At 34.5% G+C, this 12,317-nt stretch overlaps 2 protein-coding genes across 2 annotated transcripts; both read right to left on the bottom strand.

Moving 5' to 3' along the window:
* Positions 1-17: 17 nt before the first annotated feature.
* LOC136798088 (uncharacterized) lies at positions 18-1,329 on the bottom strand. The gene is made up of 3 exons (XM_067054679.1): positions 1,202-1,329; positions 725-911; positions 18-501 (listed from the first exon to the last, which is right to left on the bottom strand). The coding sequence occupies exons 1-3, from the start codon at positions 1,259-1,261 to the stop codon at positions 44-46; spliced, it is 705 nt and encodes a 234-aa protein (XP_066910780.1). The 5' UTR covers positions 1,262-1,329; the 3' UTR covers positions 18-43.
* Positions 1,330-1,474: 145 nt separating this feature from the next.
* On the bottom strand, positions 1,475-11,346 carry LOC136797544 (nuclear pore complex protein Nup98-Nup96-like). Its single transcript, XM_067054130.1, has 18 exons — positions 11,170-11,346; positions 10,895-11,041; positions 10,164-10,298; positions 9,861-9,971; positions 9,582-9,625; positions 9,343-9,450; positions 5,778-5,949; positions 5,367-5,554; positions 4,901-5,029; positions 4,264-4,618; positions 3,877-4,034; positions 3,525-3,602; positions 3,258-3,320; positions 2,901-3,005; positions 2,255-2,747; positions 1,939-2,081; positions 1,617-1,730; positions 1,475-1,516 (listed from the first exon to the last, which is right to left on the bottom strand). The coding sequence occupies exons 1-18, from the start codon at positions 11,270-11,272 to the stop codon at positions 1,475-1,477; spliced, it is 2,688 nt and encodes an 895-aa protein (XP_066910231.1). The 5' UTR covers positions 11,273-11,346.
* Positions 11,347-12,317: the final 971 nt, after the last annotated feature.

Consider the following 12,317-nt stretch of genomic DNA (forward strand, 5'->3'; position numbering starts at 1 on the left):
TGCACAGCTATTCCAAAGTCTATTGAAGTTAGGATATGATAGATTAGGCAAGTGCAAAGAACAAGTCACATAAAACCAACTTTTGAAAATATGGACCATTATTACCTTGAGAGGGTCTAACAAGTCCACTTTTGAACAGATGACTTGTCTTGGCCATTTTGGTCGTTCTTTCAAAAGCGTTATTTTCACCATTCACCATGGGTTGAAAAAGTGAAGAGTTCAACTTGTTTTGTTCATTGTTATTATTGACTTGTCTGGAAGTATCCAATTTGGGAAAAGCTGATGATTGTTTCCTTGCTGAATCCACATACGTGCTGCTAAATATTGACTTATTCGAAAAGAGCTGCTGATTCTTGACAGCGGTTTTGGGGCTAGGTATATAGTCTTCCTCGTCGTCATACAAGACGGACGTTTTCATTCCTTGAACATTGAAGGGTTGAACACGCGCGACGTGACCAAGTTGATGAGACATGGGGAAAAGCTCCTCTTCATAGTTTTCTTCTAAAAGAAGAATTTTCAAGTAAAGTGAGCTGAGCTGTGAATGAATTAGTCACAAGGCTTTTCTTATTATAAACTGCGTACTATCATTTAAAGAAGATCTAATGCGAGTGTTTGTTTTAAACGTGTTGAATTTTCAAGTCTCAAGAAAAAAAAACAATCAAGAAAAACATTATTCATTATCATATAATGTGACTTTAAGCCAACCATGGTTAAACTCGCTAACCATAGAATTCCGTAGTGTCTTGTTCACCAGTGGGAAAACGATCATCAATGACGTCATCGTCCTCGTCAGCCATCTTTTCAACACTTTCACTTTCATTTTCTTCTTGACATTTATCTTCATCTTCATCGTACATCTCTTCATCGTACTTTTGAAAAATATGTTTCTTCAACCGTTCCTTAATTGCATCCTGTAAGAGATAGAGAATTTAATGTTGAATTGAGATCATATTTTCAACACGCTACTTTCCTTTCAGTGTGGAATGCACCCGAGCCGTAAAAATACCTCCATAAAGAGTCATCAAAAAGATGTTGACTAGAATAGCATCATTCTACTTAACAGCTTGATGACAGTTGTATGATGTTAACAGAGAAATCGTATAGTAGCTTATAAATATTAAGAAATCTGTACAGTATTTCGCTCAGAAAAAATAATTGTACGTAAAGAATATTCCATGGTCGATTATTAATAATTTCTGACCCTTTGAAAATCAATATCATCCATGAAAGATTGTTCTCTGGCTTGTGCTTTCATTTTCATCGTTGTTGGATCAACATCCTCCGAAATGAATTGCTCATGAATCCCATATTTGGTGAAATGATTGACCTAGAAAAAAAACATTCCGGTTTAATAAGAGTTGTCTTATCTTTAATGATTACTGACTAATTAAAAACATTCAGGTGGCTGCTCGAAAGAGTGGCGTCAATTACAGCGCCGAACTTTATTATACATTTTGATGATCGACCTCTAATTTTACACCCCTTTAATACACACTGCCGCTCCTTTGAAAGTCACCTGAAAGCATTCTTTAGTTAGTAAGCATTAATAAACATCAGACGTATATAAATCGTAAAAGATACTTCAAAACGAATAAATGAGGTTAAAAAGTACATACCTTAAACAACCAAGCACCTTCCTTAGGGCGGTAGTCAATAAAGACAGCTCCCATAGCTAAAGTTTTTTCTTCGATTTTCTCGATAAATCCAGAAGACTTCAATCGGTCAGGAGTCTGTACACAAAAAAGAAGTTAAACTTTCCAATGTTAATATTCATGTATATGTAAAAAACAATCCTATGAAATGTATTCCAAAAAGTGGATGTTTCGGTATTCTTAAAAAAGATTACATTGTAAGACAAATACCATAAGAAAATTGAAACAAAGATAAATAAAAGAATGCAAAATAGACAATCAAATAGAGAGTAGAAAAAGGACTAACCTTGACAGGTGTATGTGTAGACTTGTCGTTCGGCCACACTTTAAACAGCGTGATTTCAGAAGGTTTATTCAGCTCTTCTCCGACTTCAGGTTTATTTGGATAATCGTCAGGATAAACCTCTGCTTCTCTTCTTCGGAAGAAAACTATGTAAGAAATAGCAAGTTTATTGTCAGAGTAAGAAATCATTTTCTAAGCAAAACATGTATATAAAAAAGACCTCCTGGAATATTTAAGCATTACTGTTTTTACTACAGTTAAAGTCGTATTTGAAAGGTTGATATTTGAAGATCTGGCTATGGAAAAGAAAACTTCATACCTATTTGATCCAGATTCAATCCATAAACATCAGTTTCACCTAAGAAAGTCACTTCACCATAACCTTCTCTGCCCACGGTAAAATCACGTGTCAAACAAGTCCCGTCCCCAACTCGATCATTCAGTTCCTTAATCGGTGGCCTTGTATAATATTCTGGTCGGTTCAAAATAATTTTACATTTTGGAATCTCAAATACTTCGTTTTCAGGTACCGGTATATCAGCACCAATAGTATCATTCATTGATTCAGACAATGGCGTCAATATATAGTCTTTGGTTTTCTTCATTATTGGGGTAACCGTATTATCTTTTGAGTTCAGTTCAGAAATAGTACTTTCAAATACAGGACCCGTGTGCTTGACAGGGCTTTCCATAAAGTCGGTGCTTTCGTTATTTTTCGTCTTCACAACTTGCGGGGAAGGAGCTATCAGTTCACTGTCATCATCGACGAATGAACGGAATTTCAATTGACTTTCGTAGGCAGAATCCAGCTCCTGAAAATAAGAAGGTATAATTTAACGATAGCATCGAATTTTACAATAATTATGTACAACCTAAGAATATCAAATCCTAAGCTAAAAAGAATAGTCATAGTTAAGGCTCTTTTTATCTGAATCACATGTATAAAGTACCTAGTAATTTCTTACCTGATGTCCTTTATCCTTAATGACGAGTTTTTTCACACTTTGTCTTCGGTTAACAGGGTGCGGACTGAAATCACCATCTTCTTCCAAACCATCGAAAAGGCGAGACTGAAAAATTAACAAACACAAAACTATTTAAAATTGGATTTCAGAAAAACTCTGGGTCGTGGATTTTAACATTGTTTTATATGTTTTAAATAGAACTATTTTTACTTATATTGAAAACTTCTCCACAATATGATTCACCTTGCTCTGATATGGAATCATGGACATGATGTAATTTAAAGAAAAACCTGAAGAGTAAAATTAAGCTTAGAATCTCATGCCGTTAAAATGATTGTAAAAAATAAAGCATTTTACCTTCCCAAGTGATGGTGATGAAATAGGTCTTGGTTTGATTCGCGCTGCAGGACGTGAAAGAACCTGAAAGTTAGGCAAGTGTGAGGTAATTGTACAGTATTGTTCGAAAATTCATAAGAACAAAAGACAGTAGTTTTAGAGGTCATTATTCTAAATCATTAGCCAAACAGAGAGAGGGAATACCCAGAAGCTTTGGAAAGCGGGAAGCTATACGAAAGTTAATTTATGTATTTGATCTATCAAGTTGATCAACATTATAAAACTTACTTTATATTGTGAGGTATTGCTCATATCTCTTTGTGGAACTATAGTGTTTGAAGCTTGAGTCTTTGTTTTGGTAGAGTTCTAGTAACGAAATAATAAGATGAGAAAATCAATACCTATACCTGTACTAAAATAGAATATTCAAGAAATGAATGGAAACAGAAAAGTGATATCATTATTTTTAAGCATTGAATTCAGGCAAAAGCCAAAGGCAAATTAAATTATGCAATAAAATTCGTAAAAAAATGTATTTTTGCTGAAGCAATAGGGTTAAAATCGTAGCTAAAATCAAAGATTAAAAATCTTGTCAATCATCTCTAAACAAATATTGAGGCAAAAGGAGAGCCAAGCTTACCGGTAGATTTCTGAATAATGGAGAGTCGCCAAAAGGTGTGTTTGCAATGGCCTTCAATTGTTGTTGAATCATTTGTTGTTGTTTCAATGCAGCCAGAGTTCCTTGATCTACACCTCCAAGGAGATTGTTAGTCCCTGTGTTTCCACCGAGAGATAGACCTAAAACAAAAACAGGTATTGATTGAGAAAAAATAATCAAGAAATCACCTTGTATTGTATGGATACCTACATCATTATTTAAGTCAAACATTGTGTGAAGGTCAAGATCAAAATAACACCCTGATCCTTTCATGCAAGACAATATACAAGAAAAGCCTTCTCAGGACAAGTGTTCTGTACAGGTTGAAAATTAATAATTCACTTGTGTAATAATAAATGAAAATCTCACCTCCACCTGCACCTCCAAACAATGAGGTTCCAGTTGTCCCCGTTGTACCCAGAGATTTTCCACCAAACAGACCACCTGAAGAAGTACCTCCGAATAATCCACCTGAAGAGGATGTTGCACCAAAACCTCCGAAACCAGTTGATGTATTATTTGCACCAAATCCAGTTGTGCCTCCACTACCAAAACTGAAAGTCGATTTATTTGCATTGTTTCCAAATAAGCCGCCAGAGGATGAGGTGTTATTATTACCAAATGAGAATGTATTTGTCCCAGTACCAAATCCTGTTCCTGAGCTGGCACCAAAACCCCCAAACGTTGGCTTGCTAGCAGTTGATCCAAATAGACCTCCACTTTGCTGAAAAGAAAAAAAAGGGTATTAATTATTATCAAAATGAAGTTGAGAATTACTAAATATTTTGAAATGAATTCACTGACATACATAAAGTGAGTGCAAGTATCAGTATGAGAAGGTACCTATATTATAAGGACATCCCTATAAATAGGGACCTTTGCATAATAGATGAGGTTTTTTTCCGATCCAGTAGAAAAAAAGGTTGTTAAAGTTCAACTAAACTTAGATGTGCCCAAAAATTATAATTTGTAACAAGGTGATAATACAGTGGACAGCCCATTATACCGTTGTTTGACCAAAAGTAGAAGTACCACCAAAAAGACCACCAGATGATGAGGTTGTTGCTCCAAAGCCACTTGTTCCACCGCCAAAAAGTGATGGCTGTGTTGTTGTAGTTGAACCAAGTCCAAAACCCTGAAAACAACATGCATTTATGATAAACATCTATGGTTAAATACCCAAATATTGATGTCAGTGCAGGTCAGTGAAAAGAAGTAAAAAAGGAAATGTAATGAATATTGACTAAAAAAAAATTCCTTAAACTCCAAGCAAGTTTTTTTGCGGTCAGATGACTTTCAAAAAGAATTTCACCAAATAATTTCTGAGATCGATGATGTCAGAACAGCTGTATTAATTTCGCTGCACCATAAGGTGGTAGTTTGAAACAGATAGCATAGTATATTATAATAAAAAAAGAAAAGAAAAACTTCTATCAAATTAATCCATGTATATAATATGTCAAAATACATACAGAAGATGATGGAGCAGCAGTGTTTCCAAACAAACTACCACCAGTAGATGTACCAAAGCCACCAAACCCTGAACTTGCAGTTGTTGTTGTTGTTGATCCAAACAAAGAACTAGTAGTTTTAGCCCCAAAGAGACTGGTGCCAGTATTCCCACCAAACAGACCCCCAGAGGTACTTGTACTTCCAAAACCTGAAATATTACAAAAAAAAATTATTTTAATAAATTGTTCGTTTGAAGGTTCATTATAATAAGAACGCAATAACATAAATGAATTGAGAGGTTTATATGGTTGTTTTTCGTTATAATTTTATATATAGAGACAGCCATGCAAACATATCAATCCATTCAATAAATTCTATAAATTACTTTTCTCTTTTTAAAGGTGTTATAAAAACGCAACAGGAAATCTCACCTCCAAATCCACTTGGTTTAGATGCGGCAGTATTATTTGTTCCAAACAAAGAGGTCCCACCAGATGACGAGGTGTTACCGAAAAGCCCGGTTCCACCAGCTGTGCTACCAAACCCTCCAGTAGTTCCACTGGATCCTTTTCTATTAGCTGAATAATCTTCAAATCGTAATTCCTGAAAATATAAATTAGGATAGTTTGAATCAGGTAACGTCAGAAATCAATGAATGGGCAATTCAGAACTAATAATATATGTATGTGTTATCACAAGTGATTTAAAGTACAAATGAAAATGAAACAGTTGTGTCACATGTGTTACATAGCATTCCTGGAACATTCCTCACAAACAATCCTTGTGTCCAACTGTGTCCAAAGGTTATTTACTTTACCTTGTAACAATGCTAAACGGGGATGTTTAAAGAACATTTAGGAACGTTTTTCAAGCCTCCTGAGCTAGTAGATAAAGGTTCTCTGGTGCTATTATAACGTTTCTAAATGTGGGAACAACCTGTAGAAGGTTTCGTATTGTTTGTTCTACTCAAAGAATGTTATATTTCATTTATATTCAAATTGCTAGTGATGACACATTATATTATTGATCATTATTCTATAAAAATTACACAGTGTAAAGAAACAAAACCAAAAGAGTGCCCTATGATGTGCAAAGCTATTGGTTCAATCTACTAAGTACTCAGAAATTAGAGAAAAGGATAAATATGATGATAATAGGGTGTAAACTGGAACCATGAAAAAATACTTTTTTTGGATTTTCAAAATTGTCACAATTTTTTATCAAAATTTATCATATTGTAAGACTTCTTGCGCAATTTTTAGGTCCATTCGTCAAAAATCCACTGTTTGCCCCAGGGGTATCTGATTCGCGGTAGTAGCAAAAAACGGCAAAAATGGCATTTTTTGTCCATTTTAAGACTATAAAAGGCCAGGAAATGGTCAAAATGGTTTCTAAATGGTGTCTTGTACTAATATTCAACACAAAAAGACAAAATAACCCCAGCGAGATCACTCAATGTTTCAATTTCAGGCTAAAAAGGCCGGTTTTCTCGGATTCTGGGTAGCAAAATGCATGAAAGCAGCATTTTTGAGGACCCACAACTTTTAAATTTTTTAAGGTACACACTTGAAATTTTCAGCAATGAAACACTTCAGAGAAAGCTCCAGGAAAAATCAAACTTGAGTTTTCAAATATTTCCTATAAATCCATAATGGCGCCCTAGAAATTGAGTTTTCATGCTAACTGCCAATATTTCAAGCTGAAACTTGGTTTTCTTGGGCTAAAATCTAAAAAATGATTTCAAATGGTGTTCTGAAATCTTTGAATCTTGGAAGTATTCTGAAAATACTCTGGGAGAATCAAAATGGTTTGGGTCAGAAATTTGCCTAAGTCTGCCATTATTGTATTGCATTTCCCACTAAAATGCGATTTTTAGAGTTAAAGTCTAATTTTCTCAGGCTAGAATCTCAAAAATGGTTTCAGATAGGGTCCTGAAATCTTTTGGTGTTTATAGTATTCTGGATATACTCTGGGAGAACCAAAATGGTTCGGGTTAGAAATTTGCCAAAGTTCGCCATTATGGAATTGCATTTCCCACTAAAACGCAATATTTAGAGCTAAACTCTAATTTTCTCAGGCTAAAATCTCAAAAGTGGTTTCAAATAGGGTCCTGAAATCTTTTGGTGTTGAAAATATTCTGGAAATACTATGGGAAAACCAAAATGGTTTTGGTCAGAAATTTGCCAAAGTCTGCCATTATGGAATTGTATTTCATTCTAAAAACACAATGTTTTGAGTAATAGTCGCGCGGCTGAGGTCGAAAAACGTTTCATTTCGTGATACATATTTTAGATTCCAAAAAAAACAACGGAAACTCGCGAATTAGTATGTGTAGATTACAAAATCAAAAAGTTTCCACGATATTATCGTGCAAGTAACGAGTAATTGGCGATTTTTTGCGTTTCCAGGCAAAATTGCAAGGCCTGGAAATTCATGATTTTTGGGGGGTCTTCAAATTAAAAAAAGACCTATACCACATGATAGAGCTCTTCAAACTGAGCAAAAAAGTGTATTACACCAAAGTCCCAACTTCTCTAGATCAAAAGTTATGGGCCTATTTGTGGTAAAAAACTGATGGAAAACAGGGAATTTCCCCACAATCTGCATTAATTTATGCAAAATTAAACACCTTTTTGACCACAAATAGGCCCATAACTTTTGATCTAGAGAAGTTGGGACTTTGGTGTAATACACTTTTTTGCTCAGTTTGAAGAGCTCTATCATGTGATATAGGTCTTTTTTTAATTTGAAGACCCCCCAAAAATCATGAATTTCCAGGCCTTGCAATTTTGCCTGGAAACGCAAAAAATCGCCATTTACTCGTTACTTGCACGATAATATCGTGGAAACTTTTTGATTTTGGAATCTACATATACTAATTCGAGAGTTTCCATCGAAAAAAGTGGAATCTAAGAGGTGTATCACGAAAATCATTTTCTAGCCACTTTTTTCGACCTCAGCCGCGCGACTATAAGCTTGAGTGTTCTTCCTAAAGAAATGAAATTCATAATGGCAGACTTTGGCATGTATATGACCATTGTGAACCACTATGATTTTCCTTGAGTGTTCCCAGAATACTTTCAGCACCAAAAGATTTCAGGACCCTATCTGAAACCATTTTTGAGATTTTAGCCTGAGAAAATCAGACTTTAACTCTAAATATTGCGTTTTAGTGGAAAATGCAATTCCATAATGGCAGACTTTGGCAAATTTCTAACCCGAACCATTTTGGTTCTCTCAGAGTATTTTCAGAATACTTCCAAGATTCAAAGATTTCAGAACACCATTTGAAATCATTTTTTAGATTTTAGCCCAAGAAAACCAAGTTTTAGCTTGAAATATTGGCAGTTAGCATGAAAACTCAATTTCTAGGGCGCCATTATGGATTTATAGGAAATATTTGAAAACTCAAGTTTGATTTTTCCTGGAGCTTTCTCTGAAGTGTTTCATTGCTGAAAATTTCAAGTGTGTACCTTAAAAAGTTTAAAAGTTGTGGGTCCTCAAAAATGCTGCTTTCATGCATTTTGCTACCCAGAATCCGAGAAAATCGGCCTTTTTAGCCTGAAATTGAAACATTGAGCGATCTCGCTGGGGTTATTTTGTCTTTTTGTGTTGAATATTAGTACAAGACACCATTTAGAAACCATTTTGACCATTTCCTGACCTTTTATAGTCTTAAAATGGACAAAAAATGCCATTTTTGCTGTTTTTTGCTACTACCGCGAATCAGATACCCCTGGGGCAAACAGTGGATTTTTGACTTATGGACCTCAAAGTTGCGCAAAAAGTCTTACAATATAATAAATTTTGATAAAAAATTGTGACAATTTTGAAACTCTAAAATTCAAAATCCAGTTTACACCCTAATGATAAGCATAGCAATTAGGAGAAAGAGGGTGGTTTCCCCTCCTACCTTCAGATAATCAGCTTTGGAAAGAGCGAACTTCAAGATGCCTCAGACTAAATTTAAATTAATTGATTAGAAAAAAACTTTACCTCTATAGATTTATCCTTATAAGCATCCATAACTGTTATACATTGAGTGTGAGTTTTGACTTGCATTGAAATTCCAGATTTTTGTGTTTGTTCGGTGCTCACAACAGGCTAAATGAATCAAAAGAGCAATGTTAATGAAAAAGTACCACTCTTCGTATTCTTTATATCAGCTTAAACAAAACATAATTACAAGGAAAAGGATAAGCTGTATAATAGAAAAATCAAATAAAGTTACATACCTGAAATTTAACTGTTGTCCCCGATTGATTTGATTGACCAAATACTAAAAATTGAACAAGAGTCAGATTACAATGAATTCATTCAATCAAGTTTTTGTAAGAAGATAATGGTCTTTTGAGAAACTTACACCATCACATCATGAGATCCTGTTGTGTTCCTTCCGGTTGTTGTTTATATTTCTGTTTGGATATTTCTGCACAACATACAATGCTCAAGAAATATCTGGATATTTAAAATCCACTTTATCTAGATTTAGAAATATCAGAGTACCATTATACCTGACCCACCTCCACCGCCACCAAAAAGACTGCCACCAGTGGTACTTGTACTTGTAGTGCCAAATGCTGATGTTGTACCAAACGCATTTCCACTTGATGATGTACCAAAGCCTTAAAAATGAGTTATAATTTCATGACCCAATTCAAACTTTTTTAATAGTGCCTCCATTACAAGTTTTATTTTAAATTTTCTTCATAATATTCCTTATCAAAATGCCAAAGATTATCTTAACTATACAAAGGATTAGTAAAAAGACTTGGTATTTATATTTCATGAACTCAACTAGGTAAATGAACTCTTACCACCAAATCCAGATTTTTGTTGTGTTTGTCCAAATACATTGTTTGTTTTTGGGGTTTGAAAGAGACTGCTGTTGTTTCCACCAAAAAGGCCTCCAGATGTTGATGTCCCTGTATTACCGAAACCACTGCCGAAGCCTTGAAAAGAAAAATGCGTGAATTTCCACAAAACTGATTTGTTCCAGCCCTTTAACCCAGTAAAAATTCAAGCACTTCATTTAGTCACTGACTGCCAGAAATTTTTCAAAGCACTTTGAGCTGGGGCCTTTTTTATAAAATTAGATTTAAGTTTTCTCAGCAAAGCTGTATATTGATGAAGCTGGGGGTTTGCATGGTGCTCAGAGGATGAAGCTCCCAAAAATATTTTGAATATGTAGATAACAATTAGAGATTTTTGTCTGGTCTGTTAGTAGATTTTGTTGGAAAATATCTTTTATATTTTGGATTGATTTTCAAAAACTCAATCTTACATTGCGTATCTTGGCCCGTATACGGACAAAAGTGCTTAGAAAAATTCCTGGCTGTTTTTGACTTCTGTGTCTTGGCCTTCAGAGTAACTGATATAGGTGGCCAAAATTTTTTAGAACCAGTGCTTGAAATTTTCACTGATTACATAATCATTATATGTGATATTGAAGATGTTAAATGTAATTTCAATCCTTTTCTCTATTCTAAAAACCTAAGCTTAAAAAAGTTATCTTAAAAAATATTTATAGTTATATTCAATTTCTTACCAGATGATTGAGTTGTCTTATTTCCAAAAAGGCTAGTTCCTCCAGATGAAGTACCTCCAAATAAACCCCCTGCAGCAGGAGTTGTTGAACCAAAACTAGGTGTGCCAAAGGAACCAGCCTGTGGCGTTGTACTGCTACCAAAAAGTCCTGAGAAAAATTAAAAAAAAAAGTTTTTGATAATGCTAAAATATGGACATGAGCGAACAAAAATGTTTGTTTCGTAAAAGGTGTTGAATTGACATATTACAACCAACTAGAAGCTAACTTTCACTTACCTCCAGAGGTAGAACCACCAAATGGTGTGGATGATTGTGATCCAAATGCACTATTTGTAGACCCAAATCCACCACTTCCAAAAGGGGTTTTTGACCCAAACATTATTTATTTTTTTACTTCTTATATTTATTCCAATAGTTGTGTAATGTGTAGTGTTTCGTGTGTTTTGTCTTGATCTAAAAAGAATTGGAATTAGCTGAACTGAGTCCAAAGAAAAACCTTCCTACTATTTTCATTTTTAATAAATTTATTTTTATAGATTCATACATTACCTTATTCTCATAACAGATCATTCATTCTGCATGTATCATGCTCTGCTCTAAAGGGATGTGCGGAATGTGACAATCTGACTTGGTTGCACAGAGAAAAAACATTCAGAGTCGCATTATCTTTTGCTTTCCTACATTTTTTTCTAAAAATGCACATTAGCACGGGACAAAGTTTTGAACCAGACGGTACTAATCAATAAATTCTATTATCGAAACAATCAAACGACCACTTATCAATTAACAATTGAATTTTGAGTACCAAAATTTCAAAAAACTTGTGAGTATTCAATCACTTTCTTAACAACCTTTTGAAGATTTGATAAATGTTCGATTGGTTTAATCTGGTTTAATACATATTGATTACTTTCAATAACTTCTATAATCATATATCTTTAAGAAAAACCAAAAACATTGACCTAAAACCATAAGCCATCCATAAAATTGACCCCCTAACTTCCCCACAATTTTGTGTGAGTTTGCCCTGGGTTTCCTCAAGTAACTCATATCGCGCATTCTCACGTTAATCACATGTTTTAATTGAGTGAGATAAACTCGGTTTCAGATTGTTCCGACGCGCTGCTACAGGAAACATATTTGATAAAATCAAAGGTATTTGATTCAATCGAAGGTATTTAATATGATCGAAAGTAATTGAATAGTCGAACGTGCACAACGCACTGGGCTCAACTTCAGTGGCTTCAAATTGTAGACCCCCAGATATTCACCCAAGCCAAGGAACAAGTGTGCCAAATTTAAGCCAAATCCGACCATTTTTGAGGCCTGTAGGATGCTCCAAAGTTTTAGCCTTGTTTTGGCAAAAAACTTGTCCCCAGGCCCCAAAAATCAAAATTTTTAAAAAATGAAAACATATATACATA

Source organism: Clytia hemisphaerica, unplaced genomic scaffold (assembly GCF_902728285.1).
Source record: "Clytia hemisphaerica strain Z4C2 unplaced genomic scaffold, Clytia hemisphaerica genome assembly, whole genome shotgun sequence".
Lineage (NCBI taxonomy): Eukaryota > Metazoa > Cnidaria > Hydrozoa > Leptothecata > Clytiidae > Clytia > Clytia hemisphaerica.